Source organism: Caloenas nicobarica, chromosome 17 (assembly GCF_036013445.1).
Source record: "Caloenas nicobarica isolate bCalNic1 chromosome 17, bCalNic1.hap1, whole genome shotgun sequence".
Taxonomy (NCBI): Eukaryota; Metazoa; Chordata; class Aves; order Columbiformes; family Columbidae; genus Caloenas; species Caloenas nicobarica.
The window spans coordinates 5621330-5636490 of NC_088261.1; the positions used below are offsets into that span (position 1 = coordinate 5621330).

At 47.2% G+C, this 15161-nt stretch overlaps 1 protein-coding gene and 1 non-coding gene across 3 annotated transcripts; one reads left to right on the forward strand and one right to left on the reverse strand.

Moving 5' to 3' along the window:
* Positions 1-49: 49 nt before the first annotated feature.
* On the reverse strand, positions 50-120 carry TRNAG-GCC (transfer RNA glycine (anticodon GCC)). The gene has a single exon. It is a non-coding gene; the product is annotated as a tRNA-Gly (tRNA).
* Positions 121-4534: 4414 nt separating this feature from the next.
* LOC135995515 (argininosuccinate lyase) lies at positions 4535-12248 on the forward strand. 2 transcript variants are annotated; one of them, XM_065646877.1, is made up of 16 exons: positions 4535-4552; positions 5782-5976; positions 6804-6887; positions 7216-7272; positions 7519-7616; positions 8240-8317; positions 8741-8818; positions 8963-9015; positions 9207-9269; positions 9477-9591; positions 10243-10327; positions 10502-10561; positions 10830-10913; positions 11037-11117; positions 11491-11597; positions 12098-12248. In XM_065646877.1, exons 1-16 carry the CDS (start codon positions 4535-4537, stop codon positions 12246-12248), a joined length of 1407 nt encoding a protein of 468 aa, XP_065502949.1. The 2 variants fall into 2 exon arrangements, with proteins under 2 accessions (XP_065502949.1, XP_065502950.1); XM_065646878.1 differs by having other exon boundaries at positions 4535-4546.
* The last annotated feature ends 2913 nt before the right edge of the window (positions 12249-15161 follow it).

Genomic DNA, 15161 nt, shown 5'->3' on the forward strand with positions numbered 1-15161 from the left:
CGGAAAAGGAAGGAGAAAAAAGGCAGAGAGAAAAAAAAAATACACCAACTGCATTGGCCGGGAATCGAACCCGGGCCTCCCGCGTGGCAGGCGAGAATTCTACCACTGAACCACCAATGCCCGTGATGAAAGCTATTTCTCTGCCCCCCGAGTTGTAGCCACTGTGAACAAAAAATTTAATATCAAAATGGCAGCGGTGCCAAAACTTGTTCCAAAAAACAGATTCTAACAGCGGGCCACTGTTAAATCTGACAAGGGGGAATTGTATTGTAGAGGTGCTTCCAAACCAAATCTCTAGTCACGTGCAAAAAAAACCACTGTAAGGCTGAACTAGTTGTGTAACACTCCTATCGTCTTTTAAAGCACCTGTACATATCTCATCAAGCTCATCAGCATTACACATCTCTTCCCACCATTGCGGTGATTCTTTCCCATTTAGTCCACGTGCTACTAAATTTTGCAAGAGCCCTTTTAATTCTCCAGAGAACTGCAGACACGTCATTGAGCGCAAACAGCTGAAAATCCTGTTGGCTACAGGCAAAATTGTCTGGCTCAGAGACTGAGAGCCAGGGGAACATTAATTAATTTATTTTGCCATTGTCTCTCAGGTAAAAGTCTATATGCAAACATACCACTAACTCCCTAAGCAGTCACATACATCTGCTTGTTTGCAGCAGGGCTACAAGAGCAATCTAGAGAACCAAATGTTTTAAGTCTTCTTGTGCCCACAACCTCTGGCTTGCAATACTAGCACAACTTTTTTTTCCCCCAGAATCAAGCCTGAAGAAAGCCCGCACCCACTTGTGGGACATTGCTTCTCCTTGGGGTGTTGCAAATTCTAAAGCAATTCTGACTAACGTGAGCAAACTGCAGCACTTCAGGAGCAGTCTTCAGTGCCAAGACAGTGGGCAACAAACAAATTCATTTATTCTCCAGAAGCATTTTTCATGGAATCTTAAGGAAAATGAGCCTGGAGAAAGGTCTTCAAACTCCAGACTGCCAGCGGTTGGACTGACTTGGTGGATGGGATGGAATGGATGTTGTGCTTTTTCATGCCAGGATTAACTGACCTTGTAAATTGGCCAAAACCAGCACAGCAAACGCTCTGTAACATTTCTGCCATGTTTAAAATGCTGCACATGAACCTGCCTGAACACCTGCTCCCAGCCAGGGTAAAGGGAAGAAAAGAAAGGAAAGAATTCCGGCTTTCATTGGAAAATACGGTATCTCCAGACTATCAGAGTTTTGTTCCAGAAATCTACTAACCCTTGCCTGCCTCTCATCACTCTTTTTAGATATGGGTTCGGAATCTTCATCATGTTAATTTTATTTCTCCTTTGCATCTCCTGTTTATTTCACTTTCCCAGCACAAATTTATCATCTTCACGATAACTTTTTCTCCAAAAGTTTCATTCCAGACCTTTGCTGATATACTTTTTTGCATTCCATGATGGTGATGCCCGACCCCAGCTGCTGGGAAGAATGACCATAATACAAATGCTCCTCTCAACAGCTTGCTTTTTTTCTTTTTTTTTTTTTTCAGATAGAGATATTCTTCCTAAATATTTTCCAGTGGAGACATACAGCTTGCAAATACATATATGGACCAACTACGTGTCCACTGACATGCAAGTGAGAAGGGAAATAACTAAGAGAACTCATTACCCTTACATACAACTTTTTGATAATCTCAGTTCACTTTAATTGCTGCTCTTTAGGTGTTAGACAGTTATGCTACACCATCCATAGGGAATGCAGACATAGGTTTTTCTAAATGTGCTTAGCATGTCAACATTTTAAGCATTGGCTTGTGATTGTTACCGCTAAGGCTTGGTGAGAGAGGGGCCTCGGTATTAACTATTGAAAGCAGGGGGCCTAGTAATTGCTATTGAAAGCAGATCTGCGGGGTATTTGTATTCTTTGTCATGAAAGATGTTTACTGTATTCAGCATTTCACTGATCACCCTATAGTGTCTTTTTTTCTTTTACATTCGAAATTCATTAAACAGAGTTGTTGGGGTTTTTTTTAACAAAAAATGTCAGCACTGCTTCACATCAGTCTAGCTGACAGTGCGTTTGACTAGCACTTTCAGCCCACAGAGCTTTTTTTTCTTTTTCTAAACCAAAATGACAGTAAAAAAAAAAGCAGCTTTTAAAGAAGGTGCACTGTAGCAGTTTATGCCATCCTTTTTCTTCACTGGACTCAGTTATGAAAACAAGTCCTATTATGAAAAGTGTATTTCTAGAAACCACTGCTTCAGAGCTACACTGCCCAAGTATTGCACTCTTCCAAAAAAAAAAAACCCTCTCCAAAATAAATAGTAAGGCTGTGACTGATTACAAAAGCAAGTACAAATAAAGTTCAAATCTTTGAGGACATAAACATGTTAATTAAACCTCTCCATGCTGCAAAATGGAGAATTTACTCTCTAGTGCTACCTCATTGTACATCAGCTTGGAAGGGTGTAGCTGGGAATATTAATGTATGAACAACGTGCCATATGCTGCGCCAGAAGGGAAAATAAGACCTTTTCCTCAGACCTTCCTTGGTACTTAACTGTGGGGTGGGGATTTTGAGGGCTAATATTTCTGTTTCACTGAGAAAATAAAATACTGAAAAAAGACAATGGGAAGTGGAGAGCCATCCAAACCAGAACAAATAAAGAAGATAGTAATGAGAATTTCTAATGCACATTTCAGTGTGCATTAGAAAACCTATTTTTCAATGCTATTTTACTGTTTTCACCTCAAAAATTTCAACTCTCCAGCTCTAAATGTCTTTAAGAAATCCTATTTCTTCAATGTTCATTTTTACATTGATGACTTCTGCTTGGATTTGCAGTTCCGCTTCCATTTTTATTATAAAAATATTAATCCACAGTCTGCATTGCTTATTATACATAAATGATCGTTATTGCCTGTTTCATCTAAAAATGGGAGAGAGAATTAATAATCTCCTAGATACAAACAGGGACAGGAGTTAAGCAACGTACTACAAGCAAACTAATCCCTATGAAGTTTGCTAAACACACAGTGATACTGCTGACAGGTCCCATGTGAAAGCACGAGCTCCTGCCACATGTAGTATCAGACATAGATTAATAAGATTAATAAATCTTATTGACATAGATTCACTCTGGTTATAAATTCAGTGCTTACTATTTTCCCAACACATCAGCAACCTCCTGTCAAAGCTCAGAGTAAGGACAAAGCCACTCCTAAAGGGTGAAGAGGACAAGAAAAGTGGTAAAAAGGAGGGATTTCAGAGTAGAAAGGAACATGGTCACAAAATAATCAAGCACTGTTTCCCAGTGGAAATATCCAAGTGTGAAAAGGAAAAGGAGATAAGCTGCAGAACTGAGAGAAAAACAGCAGGAAAGGAAAAAACAGTCAGTTAAAGGGAAGAAAAATCACAACGAAATGCGGATGAGAAAATTGGAATATGTTTCCTGAGCTCTGTGAAAGATTTGAACCATGCAGATGGAAAAATATGATACTGTAGTAGCACTCAGGCTGACCAGCACAGATTCTGCTTTCTGTAGAGAGGCTGCAGAAAAGTGCCCCGTGTCTGAGGATTTAATGGGAAATTGGTGCTGAGCCGTCGCTTTGCAAGTTGCTGCTCCCAAAGCTCTCCTGTATTTTAAACTGGTTCTTTATCCTGATATTTAAAGTTTGATGAGTTTAAGATACGAGCTATTTGCCAAGGCTGCACACCCCACGGCCACAACCTGAGGCTCACAGGAGCCTCTTGGCAAGAGTCACCCCGTGCAGTTGGTGACACAGGGAAGCCTCAAAGCTGCAGCATCCTTACAAGTGGGGTGGAAAGTCTTATCCACACAAAAATGGGAAAGGGTAACTAGTGCCCATCTATTTTATTGTGTGTTTGCTGGGGTAGCAATGAGGACAGAGCAATGATGATCCAGCCATCATACCAAGTGCGCTCATACCAATGATTACTCATTAGAGCGGTATGACACAGAGTGATGTGACTCTTTCAGTACAAGGATATTCCCAGAAAAGGAGCTGACCTGTCAGGGAAAACACACAGAAGACCCCAGGGCACTGCAGGAGGAGTAACTTCTCCAACAAGCAACATAAGAGCATCTCTCCCAACCTCTCTCCTTGCAGCAACCCTGGCTCCAAACTTCTCTCCCTGACTTGCTAATCGTGCGCTGGGCAAGCAGGGGCCAGAGGCAGGAGAGGGGTGGGAATGGTGAAGGGGGCTGAAGGGGGGGACCAGAGCGGGGCTGACCCTGGGGACACCCCGCCCTGCCGGGGCGGGACAAGCCGCCAGCCCCGCTCCGAGGCATGTAAAAGCGGGACAGCGGGACCGGGGAGTAGGAGCGACCAGCCGGGACTGCACTGCAGAGCAGGTGAGCGGGGCTGCGGGGCCCAGAGGGACCAGGCGGGCAGCGGGGACCCCGACCTGCAGCCAGACCGGGACTGGTGGCAGAGCTGAGCCTCACCTCTCACTGTCCCACAGGTCGTACCAGTTGCCAGGATCGCTGCACAAACGAGCAAAACGTCGTCTGAAATGGCAGCCGAGGTGAGGGTGAATTTTGCTTCTCTGGTGGGGTGGTCTTGGGGTGCTCTGGCAGACGCGAGCTGAGCTGCATGATAACCCCAGCATGGCAACCTCCCATGCTTGTTTGGGTGCTTCTCTATATTTGATTTGTTTTCCTGGGGTTTAAATGGAGAAGGGGACTGAAAACATATTTGCTGCAATAGTTTCGATGACCCACCTCTCATTCTGGTGAAAATCCATGGCAGTGAAGATATACTTAAAATACCTCTTCCCCATCCAAGCGCTTAGCTCCCAGCACTGGCTTTTCACACCCCATTCCCTCTCCCACTCACCCCAGGGGACTGTTTTCCCAGCATGGAGCTGCAAAACTGGGCTTTTTCAACTACGATTTCCTCTGCCACAGCTCCTACTGACAAACCTGCTTCAAAGAAGAGACCTCCAGCACCCCGTGCCTGAATTCTACCTGCTGCAGGCTCTCTCCCCCCAGGCACGCTGGTTCAGACAGTCGCTGGGGAAAGGGTCACTGGGGCCACTGGTCACAGTCCCGCTCCGCCTGCTGTCCATGGTAGCTCTTCCCTTTTAATTTTATCCGAACATTTGTGATATGGAAAGGTAGCCAGACCTTCCTGGAGTCTGCAGCTTAACCTGGTTTACGCTAACTTTATGCCAAAGCTTGCGAGAACATCATGGACTCTAGAGACACTGCAAATGTTTCATAGTTACAGGAGTGTTTGAGGATGTGACTTTTGCTGGCTCACAGCTCTTTGTCAACTGAATATTTTCTTATAGTCTCTCTGAAAGAGCAGGGTTTTGTAAGAATTATTTCAAGTAACGGTAGACGCTAGCTTTCCCTATAGCCCTGACTCACTTTTTTCCCTGCCAAGAGACCATCAAAGGGTCAGTGATTGGCAGCTGCCTTAAAAGAAAGATCCATGCTGGTCCTGCACCATATGCCCTGATATTCATTTGCAAGGACAGGACATACTCCATCCAGAGTCCTGCAGAGGTAAAGTATCCTGGAGGATTCCTTAGCCAGACCTGACACCTCAAGGGCTAAGTTCTAGTGACAGAGCCATGTTTTCCAGCTCTACAACTACTTGCCAAAGGTCTTAAAATCTGGGGCTTTTCTGCTCAGTGGTACAGCACTGAAAAAATGTTCCTGAGTATGTCCTCAGTTTTACTTGAATAGAGAATGGGATGGACATCAACTGATTTTAGGGGATATATCTGTAAGACTTTTAACTCATTGCTTGCAGGGAGATAAAATGTTGGGAGGAAGGTTTGTCGGAAGCACAGATCCAGTCATGGAGATGCTCAGCGCTTCCATTACCATTGACCAGAGACTGGCTGAAGTTGATATCCAGGGCAGCATGGCTTATGCCAAAGCCTTGGAGAAGGCTGGGATCCTATCTAAAAGTGAGCTGGAGAAGACCCTGAGTGGCCTGGAAAAGGTATTTATTTCTTCACATCTGTCATGTATGCTGGATGAATGGCTACTTCTCTGACAGCATCTGTAGTACTCACCCCGAGTTGCCCTCTGTACACTTGGAAGCATTCTGGGCAGGGAATTGATGCTCAAATTCCATCCTGCTAAAGGCACAAAAGCCCAAGAGCAGGATGTGAACCAGCTGACAGTCCCAGTGAGAGGCTGAAGCACGTGGTCAATGCTCATTGTGGCAGCCCCAGTGCCTCGGTGAGTTGTGCTCAGTGTGACCTGCCCACCCATTCTCTTCACACTGAACATTCACCAGGAATTCTTTCAGTATGAATTAGGAATACTATTTTTCTGCTAGCACTTGGGATCCTTTTGAGTTTGCCTGCCTGAGTTAGTAGGAGGCAATGCATAAGTAGTGCTGTATGGGGCAAAGAGAAGTCAGCAGCTAAGCAGTTTTAAAATATCCATTGTTGTTGCTCACCCACCATGGACAATGGTGACTCTATACAATGTTTGTATAGGAAAACCTTTGTGGACAATGCTAAAGCAATCACTGACACTTCAGCTCACTTTTCATTGCATTGCTTAAATCCTCCTATAGCTATAATACTGCAGGATCATCACGGGTAGAGAGATGGATCCCACCAGTGCAGTATAGACTATCTGCATAGAGAAGCAGCCAGCGCTGGCCTGAGAGAAAAGGAGTGCCAGAGCTCGCATGAGATTTAACACTTTGATTTCCATTGGGACAGCAGAAGCTGTTGTTTGCTGGGGACACTTACAGCCCTGACGCGCAGCAGGGTAACAGCGGTGGCTGACTGGTGTTTCTGCTGATGTTTGTAGATCTCTGAGGAATGGTCTAAAGGAGTCTTTGTGGTGACCCCAACCGATGAGGATATCCACACTGCCAACGAACGCAGACTAAAGGTTTGGGTCCCCTAACCTCTTGTTCCTGTTCCTCTGTAGCTAGATCTGCCTGACGTTAAGTGCGTGCGTCTCTTTCTCACTGTGAAATTCCTCCGGACCTTTTGATACTGAAACCCCAAGCGCACAATGAAGTATCTCCAAGACCCATTTTGTGGAAGAGGCACTGTACAAATGTAGAACCCAAACTTGCCCTTCCGCAGAAGAGATCCCATGGCTACTCACAGGATCCTAGAGCTGAGTCCCTTCCAGGCAGGGAGCACGTCTGCTCACATGGAGTCTCCTCCTTAGAATACTGAGACACTGACAGAAATCCTCCTCTTGTCCTCAGGAGCTGATTGGAGACATAGCTGGAAAGCTGCACACTGGAAGAAGCAGGAATGATCAGGTATGTACAGAATGTTTTCCTTTGTATTCCTCTCCCACCTCACTTCAGGAGACCTCAGACTAGATAGGCCCTTGGCTCTTTTCCTGGAGAGCAAGATACAGTGACATTACCACATCAAAACGATCAGATTTTGAGAGGAAGATGCACCATCACATAGAACAAGGAGGGGTTTACTTTGCAGTAAAAATGGCCAGTCACCAAGAATATCACATTCTGCTTTGACTGACTGTGGCCAATCTCATACAGGTTGTGACCGACTTGAAGCTGTTCATGAAGAATTCCCTCTCTATCATCTCCACTCACCTCCTGCAGCTCATTAAGACTCTGGTGGAACGTGCTGCCATGTAAGTCCTTTTCCAGATCCAGGACCTTGGCCTTGCAGGGGCAGGAGACTTCTAGGTTTGTTCTTTGACACCAAGCAGGGCAGCAGCAGGGTCTTCTGTGGAGAAAGCTACAGACAGGCAGTGTCATAACACAGGGAAAGACAACGGACCCTCCTTCTCCACAGTTCACATGACAGAGACCGTCCTCTTCCCCCAGTGTATCCTGGCAAAGGAATTGAGGTGGGAGGTCCACACAGGATATTACAAGGTTGGAAACTTGAACATGATTCCAGTTGAACATGAGAAAAGCTCAGCTGTGTTAACCCCCTGTCTAACTCTCCCCACACATCACAGTCCCAGCCAGTGGTGGGCTGGGGAAGCTTTGCCTGCCACAGAGGGATTGCTGGACCAGGCAGTTTCCCAGGGAGGCCAAGGGCAGACACACCACACTGCAGGGTGGGGAGATCTAAAGCCAGTGTGCTTGGGTAGCAGGTGACAGGGACAGGAACACATAGACCAAATTCTGCACAACACAAGCTAAAGAAGTTCTGTTTGCCACCTTACCACAAAACCCTGGCGTGTACCTGCCACTGCCCTCTGTCCTGACAGCTGCTGCTCACCTCTTTGTCTCCTTTCACATGCAGAGAAATCGATGTCATCCTCCCTGGCTACACCCACCTGCAGAAAGCTCAGCCCATCAGATGGAGCCAGTTCTTGCTCAGGTAACCACCTTGCACACTGGGCTGCAGGAAGCCTTCTCCACCTTGGGGCCTGCTGAGCTGGAGCCTAAAAGCACATTATCCTCTGAGGGGACAGCGGTGGGGGTGACAAACAAGGGCTTATCTTGCAAACTGTTCCTGTGTGGCTCTGACAAACTCAGGACCCAGGCACTGAGTGGGCAGTAGAGGCCAACTCCTTGTATGTTCCATCCTTTGGCCACAGTTACACCTCAGCTAGTGGGGTAACATTGAGAAGCTTGTATGGCTGCAACTGTTCTACTTCAAAGGTACTGAGTGCCTGGGCTCCATTTCAAGCCTCTTCTTTTCAAGAAGGGATCCCAGGCTCCAGGCACGGCAGCACATTGCTTGGGACGGGAAGTGACATGTTCTGACTTCAGGTTCTTCATCTCTCATGTCCTTTCCCAGCCATGCTGTTGCTCTGACCCGTGATTCTGAACGCCTGGGAGAGATTAAGAAGAGGATCAACATCTTGCCTTTGGGAAGGTAAGGTCTACTGGTTGGGGAATCACTGAGCTTCGCTTTGCTCTGTAAAGTCTTCAGAGATGCCTTCCTTGCTTCCTAGACCTCAGTTTGGGTTGGGATGTGCAAGGTATGAGGCATGACTTCTGTTCCTTTCTCCCCTGGCAGCGGTGCTCTGGCTGGAAACCCACTGGAAATTGATAGAGAGCTTCTGCGAAGCGGTGAGTATCTCCCTATGACTGAGCGGCACAGGAATACTTGTAGTATCTAGGAGAGAAGCACTGATACATGGCTCCCAATGGCACCATAAAGCACTGTCCTGGAGCCAAAGCCTGCCTTTCTTAAAGCTTTTTACTGCAATGAGACAGGCAATGCCAAGTCTGATCTCCTCTGTCCATCACCTTCCTTACAGAGCTGGACTTTGCCTCCATCAGCCTCAACAGCATGGATGCCGTTAGTGAGAGAGATTTTGTGGGTAAGTCTCATCTTCCCACCACTGCTTTAGAAGCAGGCTTCTGAGACCTTTCCAGCTGAACTCCTTTAACAAGGGGACTGAAATCCCTCATTAGGAAGTAATTATACAGAAAATCAGTTTGCTCGTGTTTAAACTCTAGCCAGGGCTCCCTGGGTTGTCAAGCAAAAAAGCACCTTTTCATCTCCCGATTTCTTGCCCTCTCTGCAGTGGAATTCCTCTCTGTTGCCACCCTGCTGATGATCCACCTCAGCAAGATGGCTGAAGATCTCATCATCTACAGTACCAGCGAGTTTGGATTTCTGACTCTCTCTGACACTTACTGGTAGGTTTCTGGTCTCTGGGGCATAGTTCTCCTCAGCTATCCCCACCTGAGAGAGTCAGACAGTGGTTGGGGTCTCCCTGCTGTACAAGGCTGACCTAGCATTACAAAGTTGGCAGAAAGGCAGCCTTAGGGTGAACACTCTTCACTAATGACCAGGTATTTCTGATTCGGGTGACACAACCAAGTCTGCATTCAGCAGACACCCCTCCCCAGCAACTGCTTGCAGACAGAACTTCCTCCTCTGCTGGCAATGCCTGCCAAAGTCCTTCCTTAATTAACTGGGTTTGCAATCCCAGGAGATTTCCTGTCTCTCATGGCAGCACAACCATAGCCCTCCTTCTCTGAGGAAGGGCTTCTCTGGAGGGGCTCTGGGGGAAGCCTCCTTTTTGCTGCTTCTTTGGGAGGTGGGACTGTGTAGTTGCTGTAGACAAGTCTGCAAAAACAAAGGCTCTGATGTGGGAATCATGGGAAATTCAGAGCACTCAGGTCACTGCTTACTGCTTTCCTACACCCTAGAAAGGTGTTTGGGGTAAGGGGAACTATGTGTTGGGTTTGGAGGGCTGGGTCAGTACGATGCAATACCTGTCTTAGCCTGTGTCTGTAGGGGCTGGGGTCTTGTTCACCGTTACATTTCACACACCTTTCTTTCAGCTCTGGCAGCAGTGTGATGCCTCAGAAGAAGAATCCCGATAGCCTGGAACTGATCCGCAGCAAAGCTGGTCGTGTCTTTGGACGGGTGAGCCTGCTAAAGAAAGAACCAGGATGGGGAAACTGCTCATACTGGGGCTGAAGAATCCTCCCCCTTCTTGCCTCTGAGTAAAGCGATGTGCCCAGTCCAGGCTCTGAGCCTCTGCTGGGGCAACATGCTTCTCTCCCCAGAACTAACTGCCTCACCTGTTTCTCTCTGCAGTTGGCTGCCATCCTCATGGTGCTCAAAGGACTTCCAAGCACCTACAACAAGGATCTGCAGGTAAAACAGATGTTAGTTCTCACACCACCTCTCTGAGCACACACAGCCGTCTTCAGCTCTTGAGCACTCCTGCCATTGCCCTTCCCTGCACAGACCCCACTTGTGTGTGGGGTGCTGAGAAAGGGGCTGAGGCACAACATGCTGCAGCTGAAACCCCAGCCTGAGCAGGAGCCCCTGGGATGACAGGCTGCTCTGCTGGCTGAAATGCTTTGGCTGTTGGGCTGCATCAGGTTGACTTACAGCCATTTCCATCTCTTTTCTAACACAGGAGGACAAGGAGGCCGTCTTTGATGTTGTGGACACCCTGAATGCCGTGCTCCAGGTTGCCACTGGAGTGATTTCTACCCTCCAGGTATGGCCTCAGCCACTTATTACTGAATATTGTTGGGAGGGACATTTTGTGAGTAACACAGGTAAACACACATCCCCAAGGAGGAGCTGATGTTAATGTCTCCCTCTGACCCTCCTCCTGCAGATCAACAAGGAGAACATGGAGAAGGCGTTGAGCCCCGAGATCCTGTCGTCTGACCTGGCTCTCTACTTGGTTCATAAAGGAGTAAGTATCAGAGGGAGATGTGCAGCTGTAATCCCTTTGGATACGGAACACTGCTCAGCGAGGGCCTGAGATGAGGCCTTCTGTTCTGTCCCCAGGTGATGAGCAGTCTGGGTCAACAAACTCAAAAGCTGGAAACCTATTCTTTACATGTATCCAAAGTAGTGGAACTGCTGCCAGGTGGACTTGATTGTAATTTACAGGTGGAGTTTTACCACCTAACACATCCATTCTTCACACTCCAGAAACTCAAATTCGCATTGCATTGCCCTAAGTGAAAACAAACCAACCAAAACCGAGAGCACATCCATTTTTTCCTTTGAGGCTGCACCCCAGTTGCCTGGTCACTGACTGCAGCCTCCGCTTCTCACTGCAGATGCCATTCAGACAAGCCCACGTTGCCTCTGGGAAGGCCGTCCACCTTGCCGAGTCTAAAGGCATCACCCTCAATAATCTCAGCCTGGATGACCTGAAGAGCATCAGGTTTGTAGCATTATTATTTTGCCAAGACTCTCCTCAACACGCACGTATCAGCCTCCCTTGTATGGGCCTCCTTATGGTGCCCTTCCCCAAAATGCCTGGGCCAGACAGCTCCCCAAATCCTCCTGGCCTGAACATCGATGCTGCTACTGATGGGCCAGAAAACACTGATGGGGCACAACATCACTGCCACTCATCTCCAGTGGGACCTGGGCAGCCGGTACTGGGAGGGACTGGAAGAGACTCATACCCTGAGCTGGAGGCACCAGCCCTCCAAGGAGTTTCACTCCAAACTTATCAGTCTCCCCTCAGAGCTGACTCTTGGTCTGCCACGAGCAGCAGCTGCCAGGCACTCCAAGTGCACAAGCAGGGCTGCAGCAGATCTTTCCCCTTGGGAAAAGTCTCCATCTCCGCTCCCTCACCCTCTCTGCAGGCACTGAGCACATAAAGCAGCCACCAGCCCCAGCGCTCTCCACTCACACCTCTTCTCTTTGCCTCCCCAGCCCCTTGTTTGGCAGCGATGTCTCCCAGGTCTTCAACGTTGTCAACAGCGTGGAGCAGTACACGGCCATGGGTGGCACTGCCAAGAGCAGCGTGTCTGCCCAGATCGAGCAGCTGCGGGAGCTGCTGAAGAGGCATAAGGAACAAGCTTAGAGTGTGGGGAGATATCCCGTGGATGCAGCGTTGTGCCTATCACACTAATCTGGAGTTAATAAACACTGGGGTGCATTGTAGTTCACTGAAACTCCTGTCTTATGTCTTTCTTCTGAGGGGCAAGATTGAGCTGGGCTTCCTTGGCCCTAGCAAGGCTTGGGGAAATGTCCACTGGTGTGGAAGAAAGGGGGTTCTCCCGTCTCTTGCAGTGGAACTGGGTTATGGGTTGTTCCTGGTAGTGCATCTGCAGCATATGCCATAACTCCAGCTATCACTGCTCTCCTCATAGGAGTATGCTTGCTTGCCTCCCTGCCTTCTGGCAGGGGGGATTAAGTGGCCAAAAGAAGCCTCCTCACCACCTGGCACCACAACTTGCATAGCCTTAGGCAGAACTTGGCCAGCAGGTCAACCCACAGGTCATTCCAGCCCATCACAAAACCACCCGTGGCTCTGGTTTACATCAAAACACAGGGGCTGCATAGTCCCAGGCCAAGCGTTTTCCTCTGTGCAACCCAGGCCAAGCCAGCTGGAGGACAACGCTTGTAAAGAGATGGGCATGGCTGGCTGCCTCTTAGAAATCTTACGCTATCTTCCATCGTTACAAAAAAATAATCAGAACAAAGACTAGGAAAAGCCTTACTTGGGGAATGAGAATGCAGAAACCTTGGCTCTTTCAGAGGGTGAAAACATTTGATTAAACAACCACTTGAAACATTATTCCCCACTATTGTTCCACAGTGATTTCTGGATGGAATATGGAATAGGTAGAGAAAGAACAGTTGTCTACAGAGAAAGTGGGGCAATTTTCACTGAACACTAAACTATCTTGAACCTGGCATCCACAGCACAGTAGTGCTAGTTTTGTCATGGACAATATATTTTCTGTCACAGCACTTTAAAGCTGGTGCTTTGCTCAGCACCCTGCCCTCCATGCTGACACAGGAGCACGTTATTGACTCAGTACTGCAAGAGTCTGTAACAAACGCAGGTAATGGCAGTAATGCAAGAATTCCCTCACCACGTTTAGGTTAAGGGCTGCAGCACAGACAGTATGAACTGCCATGAGCTTTATCTCCTGTCATTAATGAAGTCCCTCACGAGACACAAAGTGCTTTCGTCCTATCTTTGCAGCATTTGTGCTTTAAACATGCAGCAGAACCAGCAACAGAACTTCCCTTTCTTCAACACTTCCCCTCCAGTCTCCATCTCCCCTTATTCTGGCCATAAACCTGATCTATTCTCCTGGCATTTAAAGAACAGCTCATTTCAATCACTGCTGCATAAACCTCCTTAGTGTTCACACTGTTACTTCCTGCTGCGTTTCTGTTTGGGCACTTGCGTCTCACTCTACAGATAGGTTAGCTGCAGCCACAAAATTATTTATGCACGCTTACTTAGCTGATAGGAGAAAAGAGCAAGAGAGGGAGGGGTCACCAACAGAGCCTGAAGAAGGGATATTTCCTCATCTCCACCTCCCAGTGTTTTTTTTTTTTTTCCACTCCCATAAGCTTTCTCAATCTGTGCTGTTCCTCTCTTTTACCCTATTTGTATACTCCACCTCCTGCTCAGTACCTTCAGAAGCCTCAGTCAAACAGATTTTCTCTCACTCCCAGCAGCACATATCCGCGTTGTTCCTGTTGGCCAGTGCTGAGTACCACAGGGCCCTGCCAAATGGAAAGCAAGAGGAGGGTTTAGCAGATTATCACATCTCGGTTTCCTACTTAAATGAGTAGTTCATGATCACTGGTACTTCCCATACATCCACCCTTTTCTTAAATTGTGAAATAATTCAGACTGGAAGGGACCTGTGGAGGTCTCTGAAGCTCCACAGACATTCTAGGAATGTGTGGTCCACAGTACTCTCTGGCGTTCACCATCACCCTATTATAACTCATTGTGATTTGGCTTTTTAAAGCACTGTCCCTTATCACAGGAAGATCTGTATGGGCAGAAGGATCAGTGGCTTGAACACTACTCTGCACTTGGTCTTAAATCCCTTCTCCCTTACAGACCACAAGAAGGGACGTAAGCCAAGAATTCTCGTAGATCATAAGCTGCTGAAGCTCTCAGCGGATGGCTACATAACTCTGATCCAAGACCCAAGCAGGTTACAAACCTACAGAAGGGCCCTTGAAACATTCCAAATAGTGAACTCTTCACTGGGTTCCCCAAAGGAAAAGACCTCTAAACCGCTTTTACACTCTGGAACAATCCTGCTGAATATTTTGTCTCCTAAATAAATTGCTGTGCCTGGTCTTTTTATTCCCTAGCTCTCTATTGAAGAAGCTGAGCTAATAAAATTTCTCTGCCGCCGCAAGAGGGTTGTGAGAACGGATGCACTGCATGACTGCAATGTCCCCTGCAGGCACCATGCATGAATTTGAGGCAGCAATATCCAAATGTGGCCATCTAGACTGGACTCCTCTTTGCCAGGGGCAACACAAACCAACTTAATTCTTCAACCATTTATTTTCTTCACGTTACAGAGAGATGCACATACAGGTAAGTGGAAAAAAAAAATAGAAAGAGGCTTGGAAGTAATGGAATAGAAACTGGAGCTTTCACTGTTAAGTATAAGCATGTAACTGTTTAAATACAGGTAATATATAGAAATCAAAACTGTAATTTATCACGCAAATACAGAGTTAATTATGCAAAAACACAAATAGCAAAACAGATACAGGGGAGCTCTGAAAGTGCCACAGAAATCCCATTTTCCCTTTTCTAGCCCTGTGGGTCACAAATGGTCTCTGAGGGGGAGGTGTCAGGAACAGTGCGGTGCCTTCTAACCCCTCTGGCTGCCATGCCTTGGGCACCCTCCCTTTTCCCTTTTTGGCTTTGGGCAATTCCTGTAGTTTCTTCAAACAGATGTACAATCTTTGGCTATGTGGCATGTGCACAGAGCATGCAATC